Source organism: Cottoperca gobio, chromosome 5 (genome assembly GCF_900634415.1).
Source record: "Cottoperca gobio chromosome 5, fCotGob3.1, whole genome shotgun sequence".
Classification (NCBI taxonomy): Eukaryota; Metazoa; Chordata; class Actinopteri; order Perciformes; family Bovichtidae; genus Cottoperca; species Cottoperca gobio.
This window is the reverse complement of record NC_041359.1, coordinates 17,691,870-17,717,692: the sequence shown is the minus strand read 5'-3', so window position 1 is coordinate 17,717,692 and position 25,823 is coordinate 17,691,870. Positions and strand designations below refer to the sequence as shown.

Genomic DNA, 25,823 nt, shown 5'->3' with positions numbered 1-25,823 from the left:
TGCAGGGTTCACTGATTTATTTAAGATTAAACTGCATATTACACTTGACCTTAGAACATGTAATGAAAAAACAAACAAACATATAAAACATAATGTAGGTTACAGTTACAAGCAGCAATATATAACTAGATATTGATCGGGACACAAGTAGAAACTATGTTGACAACTGTCTACATCTACTTTTTAAACAAGTAAAAGACTAAATGTGTCCACTTTGTAAACAGAAACTAAATCCCTACCGCACTAAACAGTGTTTGAGAAGCTTAGTCCTGGAGCAACCTGGTGATATTCTGAAGGCCACAGCTCATCATGGATGACAAGACCACAAAGTACGTTAAAATATTTAATAATACCATGACACATGATGTAAACAGCTCGACTTCAAAAATGAAATCTGAAATGAAATACCGGACAGGAAAGATCATAAAGTGCATAAAGATTCCTTCTTGATTAGCTTGAAAGTCAGTCGTTTATTGGTATCGATACGTTTTACACCACTGTTTTCCGGCGTCGTTTTCCCCTGACGAGCAATGACGCCGCGTTGTCTCCTCCCGTGCAGGACGCTCTCTTCTGTCCTGAGGTCCTCTCCGTGTCTCTATGAAAGAACAATTTTCAGAGATGACCTTTTAGTCTGTTGTGAATGGCGGCGAATAGAAAAATGCTAAATGAAGTTAAAAGGTGATTAAGGTGGTATCATTAGAAGACTAAGACTTTCATGTTTTAAACATTCTGTTGAGGTAAAAACAAACTAAAGTAAAACAAACAGGCTTTTAAAATGCACTACATCAACACATAGGATAATCCAAACAGGTGTAAGTAACACATCGTTGTCACACTTCTGATGCTAAATCAATCAGCAGTCATTTACCTACAGACTGCAAAGCTCCTTTCTGGAATATGGAAAATATATCAGCTCTGGAGCCATAAAGGCCGCAAAATATCTAAAATCAATCTAAAAATAGTCTTCTTCAAATTGCCTTCATCGATCAGAACTGGTTGTGTATCGTTAGAAAACACACATTTGAGAAGATTATGTTTTTTTTTCTGGTCCGGCATCTGCCAACATTACTACTCACACCAGTTTGCTAGCTCAAGTCCATCAAGGCCTCCAAAATAGTCACAATGTATTTGGTAAATGAGAAGTTCAAATGAATGCCTGTATGCAATCAGCTGATGGGAAATGGAGATAAGTGCATAGTCTATGTGTATTCATACTTGATTAGTATGCTGCTAAAATTATAGAAGAAACAAATAATATTAAAACAAGCTCACTGCAGTTTATAACGGATGTTTTGGAACTGGTCAAAGTGCAAGACAGTCGACCAAAATGCTGGTGCCTCATTAAAAATGACTTCCCAGGTGAAAGAAGTCTTAGGAAGGGGTTGCTTTGGATTGAATGTAGGTTAAGTACTACAGAGTTAGTACAGTAGGATATACTTTTTTGTAATAGTAGTACGTCATTCTGCCCTCGACACAAACAATATAGTTACTGGCCTCTGTGCTTTTCATTCAGTTGGTATCAAAAGAAAACATATATTTTTATTCTGAAAGAAACCTCGCTGTTGTCAGAGCAACACTTCTGCACCGAGCGCTCAACGCCTCTAAATAAGTTGTGTTCTTTTTATGGATTACCTACAGACACGTCAATATTTCTGTGGGCTCCGACGCTTAGCATGTGATATCGGTGGCCACGGAGATCTGCTCCATAAGAAATGTTCAGATAACATGAAATGGCAGTATCTTGCATGTGGAACCACGTCAGCTCTTCAGTTGATTATACTACAGATGTATATCACCCTGCAGCCACTTCTCTGCCTCTTTATCTTCACTGAATGGACTGGAAAAACAAAATTCCAGCACTGGAATTTGGGTCAGAAGTCCACATGTGGGGAGGATGGAGAAACAGCTAAGCATGGTGGATTACTGGTAAGCAGACAGTTTGTCTCTGTACAAAGTGTGGATCAGGACTAAAACAATCAACAGTTCAATTCTCCTCGTTGACAAGAGTCTGACAAAGGATGAAGGATGGAGATGAAGCCTCGCCTGACGGAAAGAACATTTGTTTTTACACTTGTTGTACACAGACATTGAGTTGATGAGGCCCAACTGTACTGGTGTACTATGACTATGATATATATATATATATATATATATATATATATATATATATATATATAGTACATACATTAAGAAGGAGATGAAGAGCAGAATCTTGGTTATCTGCAGAAAACACAAGGTGAGATCGAACTCATTTCATTTAAACTGTAATGTGCTGCAGAATTAATTGATATTTTAGGCAGCATTGTTTCACAAATGAAAAAAAAGAACATCGACTGCAATGCGTCACCTATCAAGATGAAAACTCTTGTAGTGTGCATATGTGATTCAATATTAATTTTTTAATCTACATTATTCGGTAGAAGCACCAAGTGCGCAGAGTGTGAAGCAGATTAGGACACTGTGTCACTTTAAATGGTTAAAAATGCTTGAATGTATTGAGAATACTTTTTACTTTAGTTTGTTATCTTGCTCGTCGTACCCATTGGTAGCGTAATAGGGTTAGTTCAGCAGCACAGGGCTACACCACCAGCGACAATGAGAGCGAGAGAATTACAATGCGGCACCTCCTTCTGCAGCTAAAAGGAACAATCTTGTCTTCATGCGCAGTTTGAAAGAAAATGAGTAAGACCTGTGTGTTGTCTGTCAAAAAACATTTGACAGAGATGACAGGACTGAGAGCCCAGTGACGAAATGATCAAGAAAGAAGAAAGAACAGAATACAGATAGCAGCCTTCCAAATACTAAGTTTCAATATTCAGCCCACTTGTCACAGCTGTAATTGGTTTGAAATATGGACAGCTGGAAATATAATTGCTCACATAACTGTGATCCTGGGATGTTGTCAATCACCAGGAGCTCAGGGACACTAAGTACAAGAAAAAACTGCCCACTATTGTTTGACAAAAGGTGCCATTTTGCTGCCTTTAATAACAAACGCAGTTCCCAAACATAAGGAAAAGCATTGTATTAAAATGTTCACAAAAAGGAGACTAGGGACAACCTGTCCAACTGTAAGCTGTGAGTGAAAAACAGCAGCTATAACAAGGAGGCAGTACTACAGGCTTAGTGGCTCTGCTGGTTTTATTGTGGCTTGCGGGCCACAGTTAAGGGCCTCTCAACAACATAGTAGTAGGCTCGGTCAAAAGCAATGACAGGGGAGGAATGTCGAGGTATTATTTCAACAAGATCCAGATTTAGAAATGTCCAAAGAAAAATCAAATATCTGTTGAATATTCAGAATGATGTACAGCAGGGGTATTCAACTACATTTATAAAGAGGTCCAGGTTCCAGAGAAAATGTCCTCAAGCAAAGGTCCGGAGCATCATAATGTCTCACGTGCGTTATGAATTAGTGTGAGATATATTGAAGCAGCCTAGTAGCTGTATCAACGTCTGCACGTCAACAACTGTCAAATCTAATAAAGAAAGTACAATTCAAAAACATTTAGACAATATTTATTGTCACTTAACATTGAACTATACAGATATATATAATACTGTAGATATGTAGAGTGTTCTTCTCGGGCTGCATTTCAAAATAAAATAGAAACAATAAATAAAATTGCGTACTTTTTGTTTTCCCTCAAGTAAAGTTTCAGCTCCTGCACTCATGCACTCTTCGACAGCTCGTCCATCACTAAATGTTTTTTGTGTCAAAATCCAAATAACTCTAAGGGAACATGAGCAGGTTGTTGGGCAGTGAATGAGGCAGGATCCTGCTGGATTGATCACATCGGGCTCTGAGTGCTTATTTTCTGTGCCCTCAGTTCAGACCTGAGTGGGTATGTTTGGTCAAAAAATGTTGTGCTTTGTCTCATAGTGGCGTTTCACATCGCCACTCTGAGCCTATGAGACACTGGTTTTGTGCTCCCAGTAGGAAGGATGAACATGAATGAGTCCATTCTGTTTTCACTGTCCACCTTCCTCTTCTTAGAGAGCGCCATGTGTGGTTATTTTTCTCTCCCTGTATCGCTAACTCGTCTTTCCGTCTGCCACGCGCCTCTCGCCTCTCATCTGTCTGTATTCAGAGTCGCAATATTTGGAATGCACAGATTTGATTGGCTGCGTAGCATCACGTGGGATGGCTTAACTTGCATGCAATTGGTCTGTGAGTTTCCTGAACCGCTAAACCAGCGCCGTAAAAACGAGTGCGGTGATTCTCTAGTTCACTCCTCTCCTTTCCTCCCTTCTGTTTGTGTGTGTAGGTGTGTGTGAAGTGCCGCCCTTCGTGAAACAGAGCGGAGCTAAAAAAATGTAATAAAATGCGCCGTTAAAATAGAAGTATCGGTCCGGGTCCGTATAGGTCGGCGTCTGGGTCCGCCTGTTAGTGACCCCTGAGCTAGACCTTCATCTCACACGATACACAATTCGCAGTTAGAACACGCACTGACTGTCATGATCCGCACTCATCAGGGATCACACATTTAAACTGTTGAGTAATATACATATTTGGGAATCTGGCTGGATACTAGACTCATTTTAAAGACGCATGTTGAACACCTGACAAGCAAACTGAAGGTCAAAATCAGATTTATGTAAAGCAACAATCAACAAATCCTGTTTCTCTTTTCCTACTCGGAACACCATCGTACAGTTATGCCCGCTCTTCATTAGGTGGTATTGTGTATACGAGTGCCTCTTGACTCTGCATCACAGTGCTGCACTTTGTCACCAGAGATGAATTCCTCACTCACTATTGAATATTATATGGAAAGTTGGGATGATAACTGATGGAACGGAGTTGCATTGTATTGTTATTCATCTGCAAGGTTCTACTACAGAAACAGCCTCATCACTTCTGGTGATCTCCGGTCGCAGGATAGTTTGACATTAGCTGTGCCACATGTTCAGTTTGGAAGAAATCTTTATTTTATTGTTATTTTTATATAAATACTATGCTCCTTAAAAAAAATGGAGTGGAAACTAAAATCAAATACATTTCACTTGATTGTTTTAAACAGAAGATACTGAAGTATTTGCAATTCCACTTGAAATTGCTTTCGTTAAAGTGAAACTAATGTAACTTGTGTGTGACTTGTCGTCGTGTCGTGACAATCTTAATAGCAACATTGTGTTGACATGCAAACTATGCATGAACACAAACGTGTGACTACAAATAGATCACGACAGAATACAAATCAATATGACAGCAGAATCACTTACTCGGGGGTGCTGACAGGATCTGGACCAAAGATGTCTGAAATAGAACTGTAAAGGGAGAAAGAGGAGAGAAAGACAAATCATGTCATTTACACAGCTGTACTGATGAAGAGTATTTCAATAAACAAACTTGTTTGTAGACGAGTACATCCCCTGAAAGTGAGACGCATCTAAATAGATGCTCAGAAATCTATGAATGATACCTACTGTTTTTAGACACAGTTGTTTTGAGCAGGTGTTTTCACTGTATGACATCGTCAGTGGAAAAGTCATGCCATTGAAGAAAATACCCAAAGAAATGTTGCTTTAAATCTAGATATCTGATTGTTCACACTACTAAGAGGCTATAGTTGCCTCAGACAAAAAAGAAACTTCATAAAAAGTCACAAAGAGTCTGATGTGGTCGGTCAGTGAGATCTGGAAGTTCAGGATTTTAAACTGTGCATTTCCCACAAACTCCCAACATTGTAAGACGTTTCCACCTTTGCCATTTAGAGCTATAATACATATATGTATTAGTATATGAAATTGGGCAATGTTACTAACAACACGGGCAACCACAATGGAGTTTGCAAATATGTATTTTGATGATTAAGAGCACGATCATCATCCTTGTGCATGAAGGTGGCAGGATCATACTTCACCTCAATTATAACCTTAGATTTACGCTCCATTAAGTCAATGTGTTTAAGCACTTTGCCGATTTAAAACTTAAAATGTGTTTAAAAGTAGGTAAATCTTTACATTTAACAGCTTGAAATTGTGTTGAAAGTAAATTAAAGGAATTCTTAAAAATTCCAAACTTAATGTTAAAAAATATGCAAACATGAAACGCGTACTTCAGTGAGGACAAAATACAAAGACACAGCGCTAAATGGGCTCTGTAAACTTATTTCAGAGTGAGAAGCAATACCATTGCTCAAAGTTTTGTGGCACTTAGTAACAGGCTAGTTTTTGTGAATGAGCAGAAATGCTATATTTGTTTTGTTAACAATAAAGAAATATTTCCCCACACGCGTGAAGCTTTGGGTGGATAGATTGATTATTGGCATTCGGCACAATTCTCTCCCTATGCCTCGAAGTCACTCATACACACACAACGGGATGCTGTGCTGAATTGATTTCTTGTTTGTTCTCTAAAGATGGCCCCATTTCTCATGTGCATTCATGCAGTCAGACTGCAAATAAAAAAGGCGTCTACGCTGCAAAAAATAAATACAAATAAACTGTTCACTGTTACTTCAATGTGACAAAGCCGTTCTGCAGTGGGTTCTTTACACAAGCTCATCTACTACTGTTGAGGTTGTTAAAACTCCTCTGGCAACAGACTGCAGTTTGTCTGTTACCATCACCTCTATATACCGAGCTTAAAGAGCTGCTGTTGCCTTGCAACCATGTGTTTGTTTGTGTGTGACGTTTTGAGGTTGTTTGATAACTGATGAGTCACCTTTTTGTTTTATTTGCATATGAAAGTAACGCTTCCACCATCCTGGTGTTTGTACAAATAATCAGTTTCAGCAGACATTACAGGACAGTGACAAAATCATCATCCTGTGATGTACCAGAACTGACCTTAACAATAATGTCTCAAACTAAAATTAATTAACAAAATGAAATGGCTGTCATAACTGGTAGAGATGGGCTTTTTCCCTTGAGAGCGTCTGTAGTCTGAATTGCCAAAGGCAGCTTCTACAGGCTGTATCTTTCTGATTTCTTGCTGCACATACGAGAACCAAAACTGCTGCTAGAACAAACGATATCAGAAGTGTAATTCTGCAGATTTTGAGTAAATATGGATCTATATAGCCATCGTCCACAACCACCATCAAAAATGTGTGTATTTAATTCTAAAGTATGCAAGATGCTGAATGTAGTCATGAGAGAGAAGTGTTTTACTTGCATTAGTTGTTCACACCCAGATTTCTCAATGATTAAGGATCAACAGTCACAACCTTTGATCTAACATTAACCAACTAACATTAAAAAAGGAAAGATTCTGATGCCTGCAGCACTCAGTTGCAATGGTGTGGAGAAGGAGCTTGTCTGAGTCAGATGTAGAGTCTGGCTGCTAAGATTTATTTAGAGATGTCATCTTTGCTCTTTGTAATTATGCACACCTGCATGACTTCACACTAATGCTCTTCTTACTTAATTAGAGAAATAAGAAGACCTTAAAAAACCAGCAAATTATCAGTTTTATCTGGAAGTTTAGAACCAGTCTGTAAATCAGAGCTTTATGGATTGCAAAGCATGACAGTTAATGTTAACTAGTGTGACATATGCGCCGATTCAGGATCATCAATCTACATTTTAATAGAATTGATGCCTCTTGTATCGGCTGTAAAAAGCTAATAATTATTCCTCTTTCCATAACATGCAGGTCGTATTTCCCTGAAGTGCCACAGTACAATACAGGCTAGGTGACTGAGCTGTGGGAGATGAAGGGTGAAAGAGGATGTCCAAGGCCTATGTGGTGTGAAAGCCAGTGATAACTACTCCCGCTGAGAATCTTCGAGGTTCAAACCGACATACTCGACTGCACCGTACAGGATTCAGCCGCATTTCTTTTTTATCAAGGATGAAGTGCCAGAGACATCATGCAAGTAAGCTCACACTGTCTCGCCTATTCATTGCACTGCACTGTGTGTGCACAACCATTTCATGTTCACCAAAAACAATGAAAGTGATTATTTTATGAAACAAATTACAAATCAAGTGAATAGATCTGATGTGAGCGAAGGAGCATTTTGAATATGAATGTGAGTGTCTGTGTAGAATATGCAAAAACAATCTCAATTTAAAAAGAGGGAGGTATAATCAGTCAGACTTCATGTGTTGCTCCAAGTGAAGTCATGCAGTTACCCATGACTAAAAAGCACTTACTTTCATCTACAAATGGACGGACTGGTCATTGTAGTGCCACTGTATTGTTCCTTTAGATCTGCTGGTTCCTCCAATGTGCTTGATACCAGCTATCGTACATTTCCCTCGGGATCAATAAAGTATCTATCTATCTGATCAATGTACAGATTTTAGGGACAGGATTTGTGCAGGTAAATTACTATAGTTTACAGTTTATTTTTGTCTCACTATGTAGAACAGCTCATTTATACTTGTGCTTGTATTCTTTATCATAAGTAAAATGCTTTATTGTGCTGAAGTGTGTTTTCTAAGTATTAGGTGTATTCATAGGTTACAGACAAGGTTTTGGAGACTGTTGTCCATGCAAAGCAGGACGTCTCCTTTTCTACCTTTTTGTTAGCCCGGAGATGCCACACCCTGAAGCATCCTGCTTCATCATCTTTTTTACTCTAAATCGGACCATAATTAAAAGTATCAATCAAGATCATAAATTCGTTAGGAAAATGTTTAATGAGGTAATAAATCAAGTGACAAGTTGGGTCATTTTCTCATAGACTTCTATATAATCAGATTTATTTTTGCAACCAGTGGAGTCGCCCCCTGCTGGATATTGGTGAGAACGCAGGATTAAAGCAAGTCCACATTGGCTGCTTCTTGCTGTGCAGTTCATAGCTATAATCTTCTCTACCTCTCTCTACCTCTACGTCTCTCTACCCTCTACGTCTCTCTACCTCTACCTCTCTCTACCTCTACCTCTCTCTACCTCTACGTCTCTCTACCTCTACGTCTCTCTACCTCTCTGTCTCTCTCTACCTCTCTGTCTCTCTCTACCTCTCTCTACCTCTCTGTCTCTCTCTGTCTCTCTACCCCTCTGTCTCTCTACCTCTGTCTCTCTACCTCTGTCTCTCTACCTCTGTCTCTCTACCTCTCTGTCTCTCTCTACCTCTCTGTCTCTCTACCTCTCTGTCTCTCTCTACCTCTCTGTCTCTCTACCTCTGTCTCTCTACCTCTCTGTCTCTCTACCTCTCTGTCTCTCTCTACCTCTCTGTCTCTCTACCTCTCTGTCTCTCTACCTCTGTCTCTCTACCTCTGTCTCTCTACCTCTACGTCTCTCTACCTCTCTGTCTCTCTACCTCTCTCTACCTCTACGTCTCTCTACCTCTCTGTCTCTCTCTACCTCTCTGTCTCTCTACCTCTCTGTCTCTCTCTACCTCTCTGTCTCTCTACCTCTCTGTCTCTCTACCTCTGTCTCTCTACCTCTGTCTCTCTACCTCTCTGTCTCTCTACCTCTCTGTCTCTCTACCTCTCTCTACCTCTACGTCTCTCTACCTCTCTGTCTCTCTCTACCTCTCTGTCTCTCTCTACCTCTCTGTCTCTCTACCTCTCTGTCTCTCTACCTCTACGTCTCTCTACCTCTCTGTCTCTCTCTACCTCTCTGTCTCTCTACCTCTCTCTACCTCTACGTCTCTCTACCTCTACCTCCCTCTACCTCTACCTCTCTGTCTCTGTCTCTCTACCTCTCTACCTCTCTAGCGTTACACACACACACAACCTACGCACCAAGTTGTTTCTTAAAGGAGTTTGCTACTTGTATAACAAACTGTAACCCAATGCAGTCCCACTACATGTTATGTCCAGGTTCACCTAGACCAGGGACATAACCATCACTGTTAAATATCCCTTAGACATGTTCAAACTGCAGAAAATGTGTTAAAAGCTATGTAAAGCACGTAAAGGACAGACTCTTGACAGCCACTTTTGAGGGTGTCACTTACTGTAAACGAATCAGGACGCGTCCACTATCTAGGGCTCACCTGCTGATGGACACCTCACTGTAGGTGGGGCTGGATGACAATTCAATCCATCTCGCAGTTGGCTCCTCATCAGATTCTCCGTCTTCTACCTTTATTACTGAGCAGCTTTTTGATTCTGCAACTTGATCTGGGGGAGGAAAAAAATACATCATTGTGTCAGACACCGAGGAAGAATCAAATGACATGTATAAAGGGGTGTGCATAAAATGAACAAACCTGACAACCTGCTGTCCTTTGGACACCAGATTTTAAAAATATTCCCAGTGGTAAAAGCAGATTTATGATCCTGTTGATACCATCACATATATCTAGCCTTTCACACAGTGCAGTGTCATGCTGTGTGTGCGCCTTTCCATGTGTATATTGCATACAAATTAGCAACAAGCAACACCATTAATTAACTAATTTCGTTAGTGTACGTCCCATTCAAAAATAAAACTACAATACTTCAATATGTTTGGCTAATAAGCGGAAGTGGAAACAAGTTGTGAACACAACATTGACATATTATCAACGTTTAAGTTGATAGGGTTATCAGTTACAGAGCAACATTATCATATAATGATAATTATATTCACTGCGCACCAATACTGAAGAGATGCGCAGATCCCATGGGTGGTGATGGCCTAGTCGGTACGACTTCCAAATACAACACCAGAAGGTTGTGAGTTCTGCCACCATTGAGCCCCTGAGCAAGGTACTTAACCCTGAGTTGCTCCAGGGAGACTGTTAGTTCACTGTAAGTCGCTCTGGATAAGAGCGTCTGCTATATGACCTGTAATAATAATAATAATCCCACCCGTTGAGAATTGCAAAATTATTGTCAGTTATATGAACCACTGCTCCTTCTAGTTGCAAGTTTCCAGCAGCGCAGATGCAGAGTTTGACGTTGTTTTGCAGGAATAACTGACAGAAAAGCATGCCGGAATACAATTTCCATGGATCAGACCTTTTGGAACAGGTTCTCAATTCCCACTCCTAATAAGAGCGGTGAGATTCTTTAAGTCTTTACAAAAACGTTTTTATAAAATTAGAAAACATTACATTGTTATGTTTTTACTGTGAAGCACTTTGGGCTGCAATTCTTGTATGAAAGGTGCTATAAAAATAAAGCTTAATATTATTATTATTACAAAATGTATGAAAAATAAAATAAAATGTTTTACTGATTTTTAAGACTGAGAAGTGCTGATACAAATTAACAACAAACGACATCCAAAGACTGTAGGTTTCTAACTATTCCCACCTGACAATACTCCTCTGCACTTCTTCTTCAACATTTGGTAAATAGTTCTTAACTTGTTCCCAGAGCAAATCTTTATCCACTCTTGCCTGACGTGCCTAACAATGGAGAGCAGTCGAGTTGGGAATTTGGCAATGATGGAACAATAAATTGAGTCCAATTTATTCACTGTCACACTCACACTCAACACACACACACACACACACACACACACACACACACACACACAGTAAAGATGCATTGCATGGCTCCTTTTGTATATTGTTAAAAACATTATATTCATAATTGCCACAAAGCAATCAATGGCGTTACCATAGGGATCAGGTAGCTCATGCTGAAGGGTACTGGACTTGCTTAAAAATCTCCTGTGACTATATCATATTTTATTCCTTGACAAAAGGTAATAAGTGTTGCAATACCTGCAGAGGGTGTTTTCTGTGCGTCCTCTCCTTCCTTAATGACTTCCTGTTTGATAAGAGTCTGCCTGGTGGTCGCTAGGTGACCCCGAACCTGGGCAATCAGGCGTGAAAAGTCACTGCTGTGCTGCTTCCCTGCAAAATTGGAAATATATATATAAAAATTTTTAAGGAATATTTATAAAGTAAAGTAAAATAAGAATATATTATACAATAAAAATAATAAGCAAATAACCACCCACAAATATTATTGTTTGTTTTAATATTTATAATGAACAGAGACTCATTTTGAAGTCTCAAATGAGTCTCCATTCCGATCAGATTCATATTTTGACTTTGAGATGACAAATTACAATCTTGAAAGGTTGAATAGATTTGGGAAAATACAAGGTTTTATTCATTAGCTTCTGTCTTTGAAGTGAAACATCACAGATGCAATCTCCAAGATGAGTTCACTATAGCAACACAATCCTATTACTACTCTAGTGGAGGCCAAACAATCATTGAAAAAGAAATTATAGCTGACTCTCAATAAGGGCAAAAGAAGAATAAAAGTTACATTTGGGCAGTAATCCAAAAATAAAAAACAAAGACAGGAGAAAAGAGACGGAACCGAGAGAGAGAGAGAAAAACAACAACAACACTTTACACCAAAACACGGACCATGAACACTAGATAAAACAACTTTGCTATCTGTGACTTGCTGCTGATATCGTCAAGCAAAAGAGTGTTTTGTTGTTGCAAAGATTAGCCAATGCTAAGCTTCACCTTGGGAGTGTGGCTCCTGACACACAGGGCTGCATGATCAGCTTGTAAGGATTGAGTTGTGCATGTTGTGGGTTACAAGGTATGTTAGCATCTCATGCAACAGGTTCATTTCACAGACATACGAGATGCAGCAGCACACGGCTTTACAATGGACTACATACGGCATTGCAAAATGCGATGGGTAACATTGCATTTATTTTCATCATTGAATTGAACAATTAGGCAATTGAGGGTGTTACTCCAGTCACAACTATGTATTTCAGTTGTGAAGCACATATACAGATCAAAGTTCTCAGAGGCTGGTCTCACGAAACAGGATTTCCAGGACTTACTGTGCAGTTATTCTGAATTATGAGATAGTTTTCTAAATAACCAGCTACTAATTATATTATAACTGAAAGAATGTGTCACATTTAAGGCTGCAAGCAGCCGCTGGATTGTACTGTGTGTGTGTACTGCTTTCACCTTCCTGTCTGCTCATTTAGAATTCCGATGCTGGCGGAGTGAGTCATCCTCTTCCTCCTCTGATAAATCAAGAGGTTATCACAGCAGTGCAGCTATTTATAGAACCTACCTCCTGTGAGGCACAACCATTTTTCAACCCATTTTAAAGTTGGAGCTGGAGAGTTATTTCCAACAAGCTTTTATCTCTTTCAACCAAGACAAGATAACTTGGGATAATGTTCTCTAATGCTGCTATTTTTGCTTGACTTTAGGATTAAAAACACAGACTAGATTCCTGTGAATCTGTATGTCTCCGAGTGGTTATCTATGAACGCATAGCGAATAGATAGGTGGACACTTAAATAGCCGAGTAACCCTACAAATCATAATAAAAAAGTCAGGCAAACATCTCATCTAAATCACACACTGAAGACACAGCAATGTTACATGTTCCTGTTGCTTGGAATGTGTATATGTTGGCTCCTAATGGCGGGCTTCTACACTGAATAAACTAAGACTGAGATTACAGCTGGGCGACACAATGAATATGCAAAAATCTTAATTATCTTGTTGGGAGAAACAAAAGTATGCATTTTTGTGAATATTGCCTCTTCAGTCTTTATTTCGCCACTGCAATACCATGCAACAATTATGCTCACATTTTACAAAAATAACGTCATGCAGATGGATTACCGCTCAAGCTAGATTCATATCTCTAGAGGATTTTCCTACTGAACTGCTGAGAAATGGAAAATATAAATTCATTGATTGGTCTAAAAGCCTAAGCTTTGGAAAGAGCATCTAGTCATTTTCTGAGACGTCTACTTCTGAGATAAGATTTCTAAAACCTCCCTAAGACCAAGTTTATGGGCAGAGGTCGGCCATTCAACCTGAAACTGCCTCAGAAGTCAAAAGAAATGAATACACTTTTATGGAATAAAACATGAACCTTCAGCGGAAAAGAACCAAGTTATATTTCAATGCTTAACACCTATGATAAGAAATGTTCTGGTGGGGAACCCTGATCAAATCTAAGGTGCTGCCTTTGATTCCTGTCCTTGTCTCGTGATATTTTGTATGTCACCTTCAAAACAAAACGCAGGTCCAAGAACACTACATGAACTATAGAATAAATTAAAAAGACAATGAAAATGAAATACACGAAGACAAAAATGGAATAAAAGTTATAGTGTAGTTTCAAAGAAGTTGGAATAAGTAGTTGATGGTACATTTTGAATGAGGCAACATGTTTGTTAGGGAGCGAGTTCAAACGGAATGCTTGAAATATCGAGATATACTGTACAAAGTCTGAAGTCAAAAGCTATTAAAAAGTAATTTTCTAGCTTTGCTGCCTTGGCCAGCCTCGTCTTTAAAAGTGGAGAACCCAATATGATTCACAGATGCACACTCACTGCAGGAGAACTTGATAGGGTAACCCTCCTTAACTCTTATAAGAGCAGAAGCCTGTACCACTCTAGCAGAATGGAAAATCACTCCAACGTGTTTTCCAGTATTTGTTTCTTAAGTGCTGTGAAATATAAAGCTTCAGTAAAAAAGGAGAAAGCAACGTTACAAACCATTTCAGTGAACACAAAATTGCTCAATTCAACTAGAGTTTAAAAACAAATTCATACTTTGGAAAGAAGTGGTCCGTCTCTCTGAGAGAAGAACTTTTTGCATTTATTTTCATAAGAACATTTTAAGTAACATTTTTATAACTTTTAAGACTTTTTTAATAACTCTAAAAGTGAAAATAAATACCATTATTGCTGGCCTGTGGCAAAAGAAAATCAACAAACTAGACAGTATACACTGTTAGTGAGTTTTATTGAATTTAAATAAGTGAAATTCAGTTGACATTAGCCAACATAATGGCCTTCTCGTTAAGAAATCGAACTGTATGGCGGTAGACCCAGCCCTCTGCATAAACCATCAAATCAACATAAGAGCTCACTGTAGAGACAAATTGGGTGCAAACTCATAAAAAGGGCTAAAAAGTTTTTATTTTCATTTATTTTTTAAATACCAGCTTTAAAATGTGTATTTACAGTCGATGATATAAAGAAAAGGTCACCCTAGAACGAATGTAATCTCCCTACTACTGAAGTAATGTAAAGGGGAAATGAGTTCAGTGCACTGAATAATACAAATATTCCTCCCCCTTATTCTAAGTGTCCTGAAAAATAATAACTTACTGTAATTCGAATGCATCGCATCAATCTCCTTCTCAGACTGATTCTTTGCAAAAACCATGACCTGCAAGAGATTTAAATGAAAAAAAACATGTACGTTAGCATTAACCACCAATATATAATGAAAACAGCAATTACTCTAATCCTTGGTTTACGCTCTCAAAAGGTTCCCTGTGAAATTGGATGATAACATTATTTAGCATTTTACATTTTAAGGCACATTGAAGCCACCGACTGTCAGTACAGGGAGCAGCTCTGATCGGAACGGAGTTCTACGGTCTACTAGTGGCAAAAGAAAGGTTTGTAAAGAAGAAGAAAAAACAATACAATTTAAGCCCACAAGACATCCCATTCAGCAGTTACTACACACAGGTTTGGCTTTCGCTTGCAGTTGATTCCTGATCTTCTCATTGGCCTCCAACTCTTTGGCAATATCTTCAGCTGGTGACAGAGGAAATAAAAAAAACCTTTATTTCTCTTGAGATCACAAATATTGCCCGTTATATGAATTGGGCTTTCGACATAAAAAGGCTTTGAACCATGAGGTCACTGGCATTTCTGGTACAACCTGAAAAACTCAACCTGTGAGATCGAACGTGTACACACATCTTAAATGTTCTTGTCTAACCCTAACCCTGACCCTGACCCTAACCCTAACCCTAACCCTTAAAAAGACAGATTAAAAGATTAACAACATAAGGAAACCTAAAATGTAATTCCCTGGATGATTATTGGAGTAAACAGAGTGATCTCAGATCTACATTGGTTGAATCTTATTTTAGTGGTTTGCTTGTTCATCAGATTTAGAGCTTCTAGCTAAGCACATTGCATGCAGTGTCACATGACAGTGAGTCAATACCGTTTTTTACAACACCAGATCAATGTGCCATCACAACACTCTGGTTGAGTTTTTCTAATCACATTTGTTTCATTGGCTCCTGTGATGCATACACTTCACGTCACATGAGTCAAACCACTCATTAAGAAGCTCACTTGTTCACTAAGAAACAATAAATACAGAATCACCCTGATGGTATTATGGTGCAAATGCTCTCACCTGATTTAGGGTTGAGGGAATCACACTGGGCATTGTATATCTGGACAAACTCCTGGAGTCTTTTGATCAGCTGGTCTCGAGAACCCTGCATTGACAGGTGGCATTCCTTCAGCCTCCTCTTCAGCTCCTGCATGGAAAGCAGGTTGTACACAAGCTTCGTCATTGGACGCCTCGCATTGCCAAGGGAGCTGCAACAGACATATCGATTAGTTCATTTTTAGAATCAGTATTCACCGGATGCCAGATGCCAGGAGGGGGGCATTTATGTGCTCAGCTGTAATACACTTGATTATACTACATGCAAATCTTGGATACCATAAAATAAATAAAATACATCACACAGTGGCCACATCAGCCGAGCTCATAACACAATGATAGTGGTGATATGATGGATGATATATAACGGATAAGAGTTGCCGTTCATCTCTGATGATCTATGGTCCCGTCTAATTCAGAGAAGGCCGTCAAATGTGTTATATTATATTACACACTTTGTCTTAAATATAAGACATTAGGAGTGAGTTATTAAGGTTGGTAGCAGGAGGAATCCTAGGGCTAAGGCCAGAATATTAAAACCTCTGTAATTCATTATGACATAAAGGTCTACTCTAGATCAAGTATTTTGCACCCATACAAAAATGATCTATTGTCAACAGAACCTCATAATTGCTGCCTGGGTCAGTATCATCCTGGAAAATGCTTCAAAAGGCCACTCGCAAGAATCCGTCTCTCAAAATATGTCAAAGACCCGGTCTCATAAAATGTGTCTACAATACATTTCCTTGACGTTGCAGTCCCAACGTTTTGGAATAAACACTTTTATCCATCAACCCTGAAATCTTCTCTACATTATTGTCTTGCAATCCAACTCCGGTACATATGCAAGTGGATCCAGCCTCAACAGTCACACAGTGGATAGATCAAACTTAAATAGGTTTTTCGGTAAATGTCATTGATTTACATCCAATAATCTTGATAAGGCAGCCCTGTATGGGAACAGCATACAGTCTCAATCGTTGGCCTCAACACTAAACTGCTCCTAAACCCTCTACTTATAAAGATCAGTGCAAACCTCTACACTTCCCTCGTCATTCTAATCTTCTGAAAATCTATCAAGTGTCTTTTGCTTGAATCCCACTTCCCTATAGAGCATTACAGGTTGGCAAACAGCAGCAGAGATTTAAGTGATCAGTGGGTATATCACCTCCTTAAGCTTTCCTTCTTGTCTCCTCTGGTAAGACATGTGTCCAGATGCTTGTTGATGAACTGCTGTGGCACACTTACAGAGCACACAGGGCACTCCACTGCAAAACAAAAAAGAAATGCACAAAACATTATTAGCAGCTTAATTAAAAATAATAAACCAGTTTTTAGTGACATGTTGCATAACATTTACCTGCTTAATCAGAAACAGTTCAAATTAAACTAATGAAGAGCTAAAACAAGATACCATAACCTAAAAACAGCAACACACGCACAAGCCTAACCCTAACCCTAACAATCAACATTACTTATGTTGTATATTGGTTGGACAGCTTCAGACATGTAAATGTTTGCAGACAAGATAAGACACAGGAGCTCACTCTTATGCTGAGTTGCCTGAAAAGCTTAATGTTGTGCCTCCTTCATACAGTTGTTGTGTAGAAAGAGAGATAACTGAGACAGTCACCTACAAACTGAATTGGGTCACAGTTACCTCAACTGGCGAAGTTAAACCCCTTTAAAATGGCCACAAAGAAAAAGCTACTGGTATAATTCTCATTGTCTGCAGGTGGGGCAATTAAAACGACTTTTACATTCATTGCCTGTAGATGACACCGCCAACAGGTCTGCAGTTCTTTACTGCGGCTGCTGTAACCCGATTAGGACGAGCAGTTTTGCAGACATGACAACTGATCTGACAATGACCATACCTGTGGAGATTATGTAACCTTGTGAACATGTGTGCGAGTTTGTAAGTGAGTTACCGAGCCAGTTAGATGGGCTGAATGACGCTGCATTCTTAAGCTACAGGTAGAAAGGAGTCACCTTTTATTACGGGCTTTATGTCTTTTGATAGCGACGAGGAGTGCGCCATCTCCACCCCTGGGCTGATACTGTGCGAGACTCCAGCCTCCTGTTTGACTGACATCAAACCCTGAATGGATGCGTCCTCCACATCCATCGGCTCTTCCTTCACCACCACTGGAAGTTGAGCAGTTGTCGAATGTAGGTCAGCGTTATTTGCATTGTGAGTTCGTGCAGTCTGTATTTTCCCCCGTGGGACAAGACGAGCTACAGAACTCTCTCGCTGGGTTTCTTTAACGGGAGATGTTTTAGGCCTCTTTTGGAAAAAGTGACTCAAAACAGTAGTGTTAGACTTCTGGCCCCGGTCTCCGGGAGTTTTGCATTTGACAGCCGAAGCTAGGGTCTTTGGTGATATTGGAGGAGTGTCAAAATCTGCTTTTGACAACTGCTGCCTGGAAAAAAGAAAAGAAGGAAAAGTGCATGTGAATGAAAACGCACAAATACATTAAGTATCGTGTAACAAATTTAACTCTTAAAAAACATTGAGCGCATAAAAATAAAAGAGCCAATAAATACTGTGGACAAGTAAAAGGAGCTCTTTGACGTTAAACTGCACCTGCTCAATTATGTCGCTGTTTTCTACGGAGCGAGAAAAAGTGAACACTTTGGCTGCAGTCTTGGAGATGTGGAAAGCAAACAAATTGCAGCTGGACCATTACTTGGCAATAAAATGGAACTAATGAGGTGTGTAATGCTCTGCTTTCCATATCTAGAACTTATTTGTGCTTACTGTCCCCATTAGAGCAGGTTCACTCACATAGACACTTGCGCACACACACACACACACACACACACACGCCAAAGCCACTTTGCACACAAGTGATGTGGAAACAACCTCTCTCTCTCTCTCTCTCTCTCTCTCCCTGCACAGATCTTGAAGAAACATGCTCTCCACCCACCATTCATCTGTGACACAGCACACAGTCAGGTATAACGAGAACAGGTCTCTCCACTCAATTGTGTTAAACTTTGTATTGCAGCAAACTATTTAGTCGTATATTTAGAGAAGGTAAGCAAAATAACAAAAAGTGTATGAAAAAGTACTTAAAGTTACAAGTGAAAAGCTTCAGTTCTGTATCAATCGTTTCATTTTAATAACTGCCGTGTTACTTAACTGCGTTATTACTCAACACAACTTGTATAGATTGAATGTACGATGTCATTTTTACATGATAGCCATTAGTTGTAACCGTTTCTGCCTCATTTGCGCAAACTCGTTTTATTCCATCACTTTAGTGCTAAATACTCCTGTAGCCCAGCTGTTTATAGGCTGTTGCCATAGAGATGACATTTGCCAGAAGTGACGGACTATATTTTCTAGAGATTCAGTACATATATATATATATATATATATATCTAGTACACACATTACATCATAGTTATGCCGTGACAGACTCGTGTCATGTTCTCAGCAGTCTGTAAACGGCGTCCCCACGGCCGCTAAGCATCTTTGATACAGTCAGGGGACAAAAACACTCCTGTAAAAAAGGACTCTTAAGATCACTAAAGTAATTTGATTTCAAGCTGCTTAAAAGTTCCTTCTTGTCAAGAAATAAACAACAAAAATAATGTTCAACCTTGTCTGCCTGGTCTATTAAGACCGGGCAGACAATAGAAACATCCATTGCTACTGCCTTATTCAAGCATTGGCACCATAATATAAAACATATTCCACAGCTCCTCTTCAGAAATAAAAATGTAAGGTGTGCTTCAGCATAGCTTGAAATCCTTTTAGGTGGAAGAGAATGAGGTGGAGCTGATCTAATCCTACATGACAGTTCAATCTGATTGTATCCACAATTCATTATTTAGCAGGAGGAAGGAGACTCAGGCCATTCATAATTAATAAACCGCTTCTTTCTGGGATTTAAGAATGAAATAGAAGTGTTTGCAGTGAAAGTTTATTAAAAAGAAATGTAAAACAAAATAAAAATAAAGTAAGACTTTCAGAAACACATCAACATTCAGTATTTGCGCGGGACACTGTAGGAGGGAACGCAGAAGTTTAGGCATTTAGTTTGAAGTCTCATTGATGTTCCAGGTCTAGACTTGTAGTAATCAAAAGAGTAAAAAGAAAGTCAATACCACCTACTTAATTTACATACACTAATTGAAATTAAATTGTTCCAGCGTATTGATTCTCTACAATGTGAAGAAGAGTTTATAGTTTATACTTAGAACTGGCTAATAAGTTCAAGGACTGCCACTAAAGCACTTTCAAAGCTGGATGTTAGTGACCTTAAAGACACACACACACACACGTGTTTGTTGACACCCAGTCCCTTTGGACACCCTCTGCGAATTACAATCTCATAATATGATTACTTTGTCCAACATTTCTCACAATATTTCAATAATTTACTCTGAAAAGGAATTTAATGACAATGACGATGCGAAATGTATATCAGATCATGCCATACGTAAAGAAAAAGCCATAGACTACAGCTGTTCAGAAGTATGATGTACCAATGTACAGGCTCCAATTATACATAAGTAAACAAGTTCACTGAGTGAGAGCAGCTGGTTACTGTAACAATATAAACATGTAGCACCCGATCCAAAAACAACTTGACCTGGACATCCCTAAAGATCCATGAAAGAAATAGTCTTAAAATGTAGTATATTTATATCAGAGCATACTAAATATTCCAAAACTAAATAGTTTGAGACAAGTCTATTGCTACATAACAACAACACTCTTATGACAAAGTCACCTATCAAGGAATCCCATTTTTCAGACGCTCAATGCTAGAAAACAGGAAATTAAAAAGCGGGGGAAAGAGCAGCTGCGTAACTCGTTCATCGCAGTGATGACAATCAGAAGGTCTCCAGTTTGAACGGAAACCTTTCAGACTGTCGATAACTTTGAGGTAATTGATGGAAGGGAGAAGCTTACTGACTGATAACAGCACTCGAGACATAGAACGACATTAGCCCACACTTTGAAGAAACTATTCTGTTGATTGTTTTTCCAGGGACAATGCCCACTGATGAACAAAGAAAGAGTTAGCAGGTTATTTTCATCTATTTTACCTCGAGGTGCTATAAGGCCACCCTGAAACATGGATACAACCAAAACTCTGTTCATAACCCATTATCCTGTTCGGAAATAGCGAGAGCAAAGTATAGTTTACATCCTGAAGGAGATCCTGTGTGTTCTGTTGTCCTTCTGAGTTGTTATTTCTTCATTGTAACAGACAATAGACTAACTGTGATAAAGAGTGGGGATTACAGGATGAGACAGAGGTTATGACCCTAAACCAGCGGGGATAAATAATCTCAGGGGTTGGGGTGACCTACTGTACAATATCATTGTACCACAAATGTTCATGATCAGTCTGCCTAAGACAAACCAATGAGAGCAAGCATGTGGCTAGTTGCCCCCATGTGGTCAAGGTAAAGAAAATGTTTTCCTACACTTCCTACAGTGATAAGTGTCACTGCAGAACATGGATCCTAATGTAATGAAAAAAGATCAGCCCTAGAGCTACACAACACACGCACAGAAGTGCAATACAAGGAGAGCCTTTAGTGACCTCAGCTGATGAAAACAAAATCTCTATTTGATTTACAGAAAATCTCTAAATCTGAAGTAGATTACTGGAAGGCAATTATAAAGTGTTTCTCTAATGCTGGTAGATTCCAATAAACTGAAATGGGTTCTCTTGTGGACATCGTGTAGTCTTGCCAATAACAATGGGATCCCTTGAAATCACCACAGTAATCGTTCTCTCCTCAGTTCTTAGAAGCATGACGATACAAGCTAGAGGGACATTGAGGCACCTGTGTTAACGGAGAAGAGATTGTGGAGCAAATTTTATTCCCTAATCTGCCATTTTTACTATTCTGTTAGTCTGTCTCTGAGCGCAGAGAAATGACAATAAATATAAGAACTATTGTTTGCTGTAGATGGCTGTATCAAAAGGAATTGCTTAGATCCTTGTTTCCCCCCTGAGCTGGAGGGTAAAAGGCCAAACACATAGTTGGATTTAAAAGTACTTAGATGATAAATAAATAAAAAGTGCCATTTCTCACTAAGTACCAACTAACCAGTAACTCAGTGACTCTAACTTCTCTACGTTTGTGGATTTGTTTACGTGGACAAATGTGATTAGGGCAGCATTAAACAGATACAAAAACAAGTATTGTTCAATACAGTGGCCCATATATTCATTTTTCTATCATTCCACCTGATAATCAGTTTTGAAAAACAGCTACTTGTGATGCAGGGTACACTCAGGTCCCTCTACAGACATAGTTCTGATACTTTTCAGACAAAACACAGTTACTGGTAACCATTGATAATGTGTTGTATGGTTGGTTACCTTGCAGCTTGAAAGTTTAGAACCAAGTCATCCAATAAACGGTTTGTTCTTAGATCTTGTTCTGCTGCTTGCTGGAAGAAGAAGAAGAAGAAGAAGAAGAAGAAGAAGAAGAAGAAGAAGAAGAAGAAGAAGAGAGTTAAAAAGGATCCTGTCTCCTTCATGAAATGATTATAATTAATTACAGATGATGACCTGTAATTGTTTCATTAAGGCTCTGACTCTGATGATTATGCAAATGAATTGTGGGCATAATTATGTATTCAAGTATTCATACTTACTGTATTGCAAACTGGACATTGCAACTTATAGCAAAGAAATTTTCTGATGCACAAGGAGCAAACTAAAATGAAATATAAACAAAATGTATGTTAAACATAATTATAGTTAGCCATCAGGTAGAGAATTTCCTTTCTTTCAAAGTTGTTATACAGTGACAATTCTGGACTGAACAATACATTTAGAAACAGTTCTCTGTACAACTGTATGTTGTATGTGAGGAGGGTCTAGTATTGCTCAATCATAGCTGCTCATTTGAGTACCTCCAGCCAAATGATGCAAAAAACATTCCACTTGTTTAAAAAGACAACTATTATCATTTAAATGTTCAACTCTTACTGCTTTGAGTTTGAAATCAATTTCAAAAGTACCATTTTATTCCTTTTCAAAAAGAAACTCAGCTGCGTTTTGCTTCTTCTTTTTTTATACAATTCAGTCAGTCAATGGTCTCACCTTCAATGTACTCAAAGGTTTGATTCTCATTACAGTAATTAGTACCATAGCTACCTTGAAAAGCTGCTATACTTGTTACTTACAGTTGTGGGAGCATTTAGTCATCATTGAAATATTGAGGAAGTCGAAGCAAATGGGACATCGAAGCAGGGTATCAACATTCTGAGGATGAGAAAAACCACAGTGATCATTTCAACGATTACTGGTCTGGCAATAACCAGAAAATAATAATCACTAATACATTTTACAGTAGTTAGGTCTTCAAGTGGATGTGCTTTCCCGGTAACTGTTTGTGGTGCTAAACATTAGTTTATGAAGCTAAATTCATGAAATTCCAGCGTTGAATACCCTGAAGTTAAAAGGTAGCACAAACACACACACACACAGATATATTTTTCGTGAAACTAACTAAGCTATCGTAAACATTCTTTAAAAAATAGTTGCATTTTTAAATCACAGATCCAAATCAAATACAGAATCAAAAGAACATGATTTATTTAAGTGTGACAAACTTTAACAAATGCAAAATGTGATAATGACTGGGACACAAAAGTTCCATTCTGTAGTTTGTGATTTCCCTTTAGGAAACTTTGCCATAAAGTATGCAAGGAGTTTCAAACCCATTCCTACCCCATAGAGTAGCTGTTAAAACGTCACTACATGTTGCAAACAATAAGTCAGAGGTTCTATTAACTGGATAGTGTCACCTCCAACCATGGCTTCAAACGCACCAACTAGCTAGGTTTAACAACAGCTAACCTACACTACTACTCATGTGGTCATAATACATATTGTAAAGCCGAATTAAGTTAGCGTTAGCTTACCCAATATGACAACAATATGACCCAATAGGTAAGGTTAAGTATGTTTAGGTAACTGTTTGTTTTGTTTCGTTTTAACGTTAACGTAACCTACGTTAAACGTTAACTAACGTCAGACATTCTAAATTGGACAGCGTTCCATTATGATCAATAAGTTTCGTTTACGTTACTAAACAGTTAACGTTACGTCACTTCATCATTATCATCACAAATATGTCCGGCGCATTGTAGCTAGCAATAATATAAACATAGCTAAGGTTGTTAGCACATCAGTCCATAAGTTTATTGTAGATTTAAAATTAAAATTAAAAAAAGAACTGGGCGAATAACAGTTATTTATGGATTTGTATTTAAGTTGCTTAATAATCGTAACGTTAGTCAACGTCCGTTTAGCTGCTGGGGTTTTCATTGAGCAGCGCTAACGTTAGTAACGTTAGTAACGTTAGCTGCCATGTTAGCAAAACGTTTTAAAATAAATATACAACTTACTTTCAGACATGCAAGTCCAGTTGGTAAATCCGCTTCAATCTGAAGGGCCATGTCTAGTGAACAGAAAAAAAGCAGCTATTTAAGAAAGTAACACAACTTTTTGTTTCAGTGTTCAGAATCTCAAGTCAGAAATCAAAGTCCCGCTTTCGATGACGCAAGGCTCCTCTCTTGTCACATGACGACTTCCGCTGCGCTGAGTTGGAGGTTCCAGATTCGTAGAATAATAATACAAATTCAAAAAATTAAAAGGTCCAGATTTATAAAATGATAAAGGTCCAGATTCGGGTCGATGTGATATTGATGTAAAACATTTATAGGTTGGACTAGAAACATGTCGCTATGTTTTAAGACTATTTCAGTCAGTGTTTATGTTATTCATATTGTGTCAAATGTAGGCTACATGAAGAATAGGCCTACTGCCATTAATGTCAAAAACTAGACTATCTGTAAGAAGTGAATACCTAAACCTCACTTGTTTGATGAATTGTTCAGACTATTTCTGTAGCTTGAATATATTTTAAAAAAAATACATAGACACTTGCTATTTGAGTTTATGTTATCTACATTCTTTGAATGCTTGATGAATTGGAATAAATTGTTACAGAATGGTAAAACAAAACCCTGTCTACAAATAAGTATTGTATTAAACACCTATATAATACACTGTACTTTCTTTAATATGGCCTTTGTAGATTTTCTCCATTTCCATTTTACTGAGATTAAGTAAATGTTAAACAATCTAAAATGATTATTCATTGTAGCTCATTTTACAAGACATTGCAAACAGCACAGACTTGATTCCTTGAAGATGTAGGGTTGGTACCACTTATGGGAACTGGGTCGAATTGAGGAAAGATAGCATAAGACAAGACTTTACCAGATGTTTGTATCCCTCCTTTCAAGATGTTAACTCTGTTAAATCTAACCATGACTCCAACCAGGAAATTTGAGAGTGGAAAATGGCTGACTTGTGGTGCCTCTACTCGATGACATCCATGCTACTCTTCTTTTTAGTGACAAGTGATCCTGGATGACAAATGTAAGTATGAAGAAATATTGTATTACCAGTTATATAATATTGTATATATTATGTTCTTATTATTATATAACATCTTAAAACAATCTCTCCACATTTCAGGCATCATGGAGTAAGCATAACATCTTGTTCTTGAACTGCAAAATGCTTAGCAGGCTTGTTAGGGGCCTCCAGACACTGAGCACATACAGTGGTTTCCCTCAAGAACCTTTTACCCCAGTAAGCTGTTACTAGAGCCACAATAACCGATAAAATATCCTACTCTCATTGCCACTTCTGCAATGTGTTTTCGCCTATACCGTCAATTAAATGCATTTAAACAAGGTAGTTATTGTCTCCC

At 38.5% G+C, this 25,823-nt stretch overlaps 1 protein-coding gene across 2 annotated transcripts; it reads right to left on the bottom strand.

The window, feature by feature from the left end:
• On the bottom strand, positions 1 to 24,651 carry rad18 (RAD18 E3 ubiquitin protein ligase). Of its 2 annotated transcripts, XM_029432827.1 has the most exons (13): positions 24,448 to 24,650; positions 23,221 to 23,299; positions 22,687 to 22,748; positions 22,409 to 22,479; positions 18,045 to 18,475; positions 17,221 to 17,320; positions 16,017 to 16,204; positions 15,330 to 15,400; positions 14,963 to 15,023; positions 11,559 to 11,690; positions 9,897 to 10,023; positions 5,224 to 5,268; positions 1 to 595 (listed from the first exon to the last, which is right to left on the bottom strand). In XM_029432827.1, the coding sequence occupies exons 1-13, from the start codon at positions 24,496 to 24,498 to the stop codon at positions 490 to 492; spliced, it is 1,524 nt and encodes a 507-aa protein (XP_029288687.1). In that variant the 5' UTR covers positions 24,499 to 24,650; the 3' UTR covers positions 1 to 489. The 2 variants fall into 2 exon arrangements, with proteins under 2 accessions (XP_029288687.1, XP_029288688.1); XM_029432828.1 differs by lacking the exon at positions 11,559 to 11,690 and having other exon boundaries at positions 24,448 to 24,651.
• Positions 24,652 to 25,823: the final 1,172 nt, after the last annotated feature.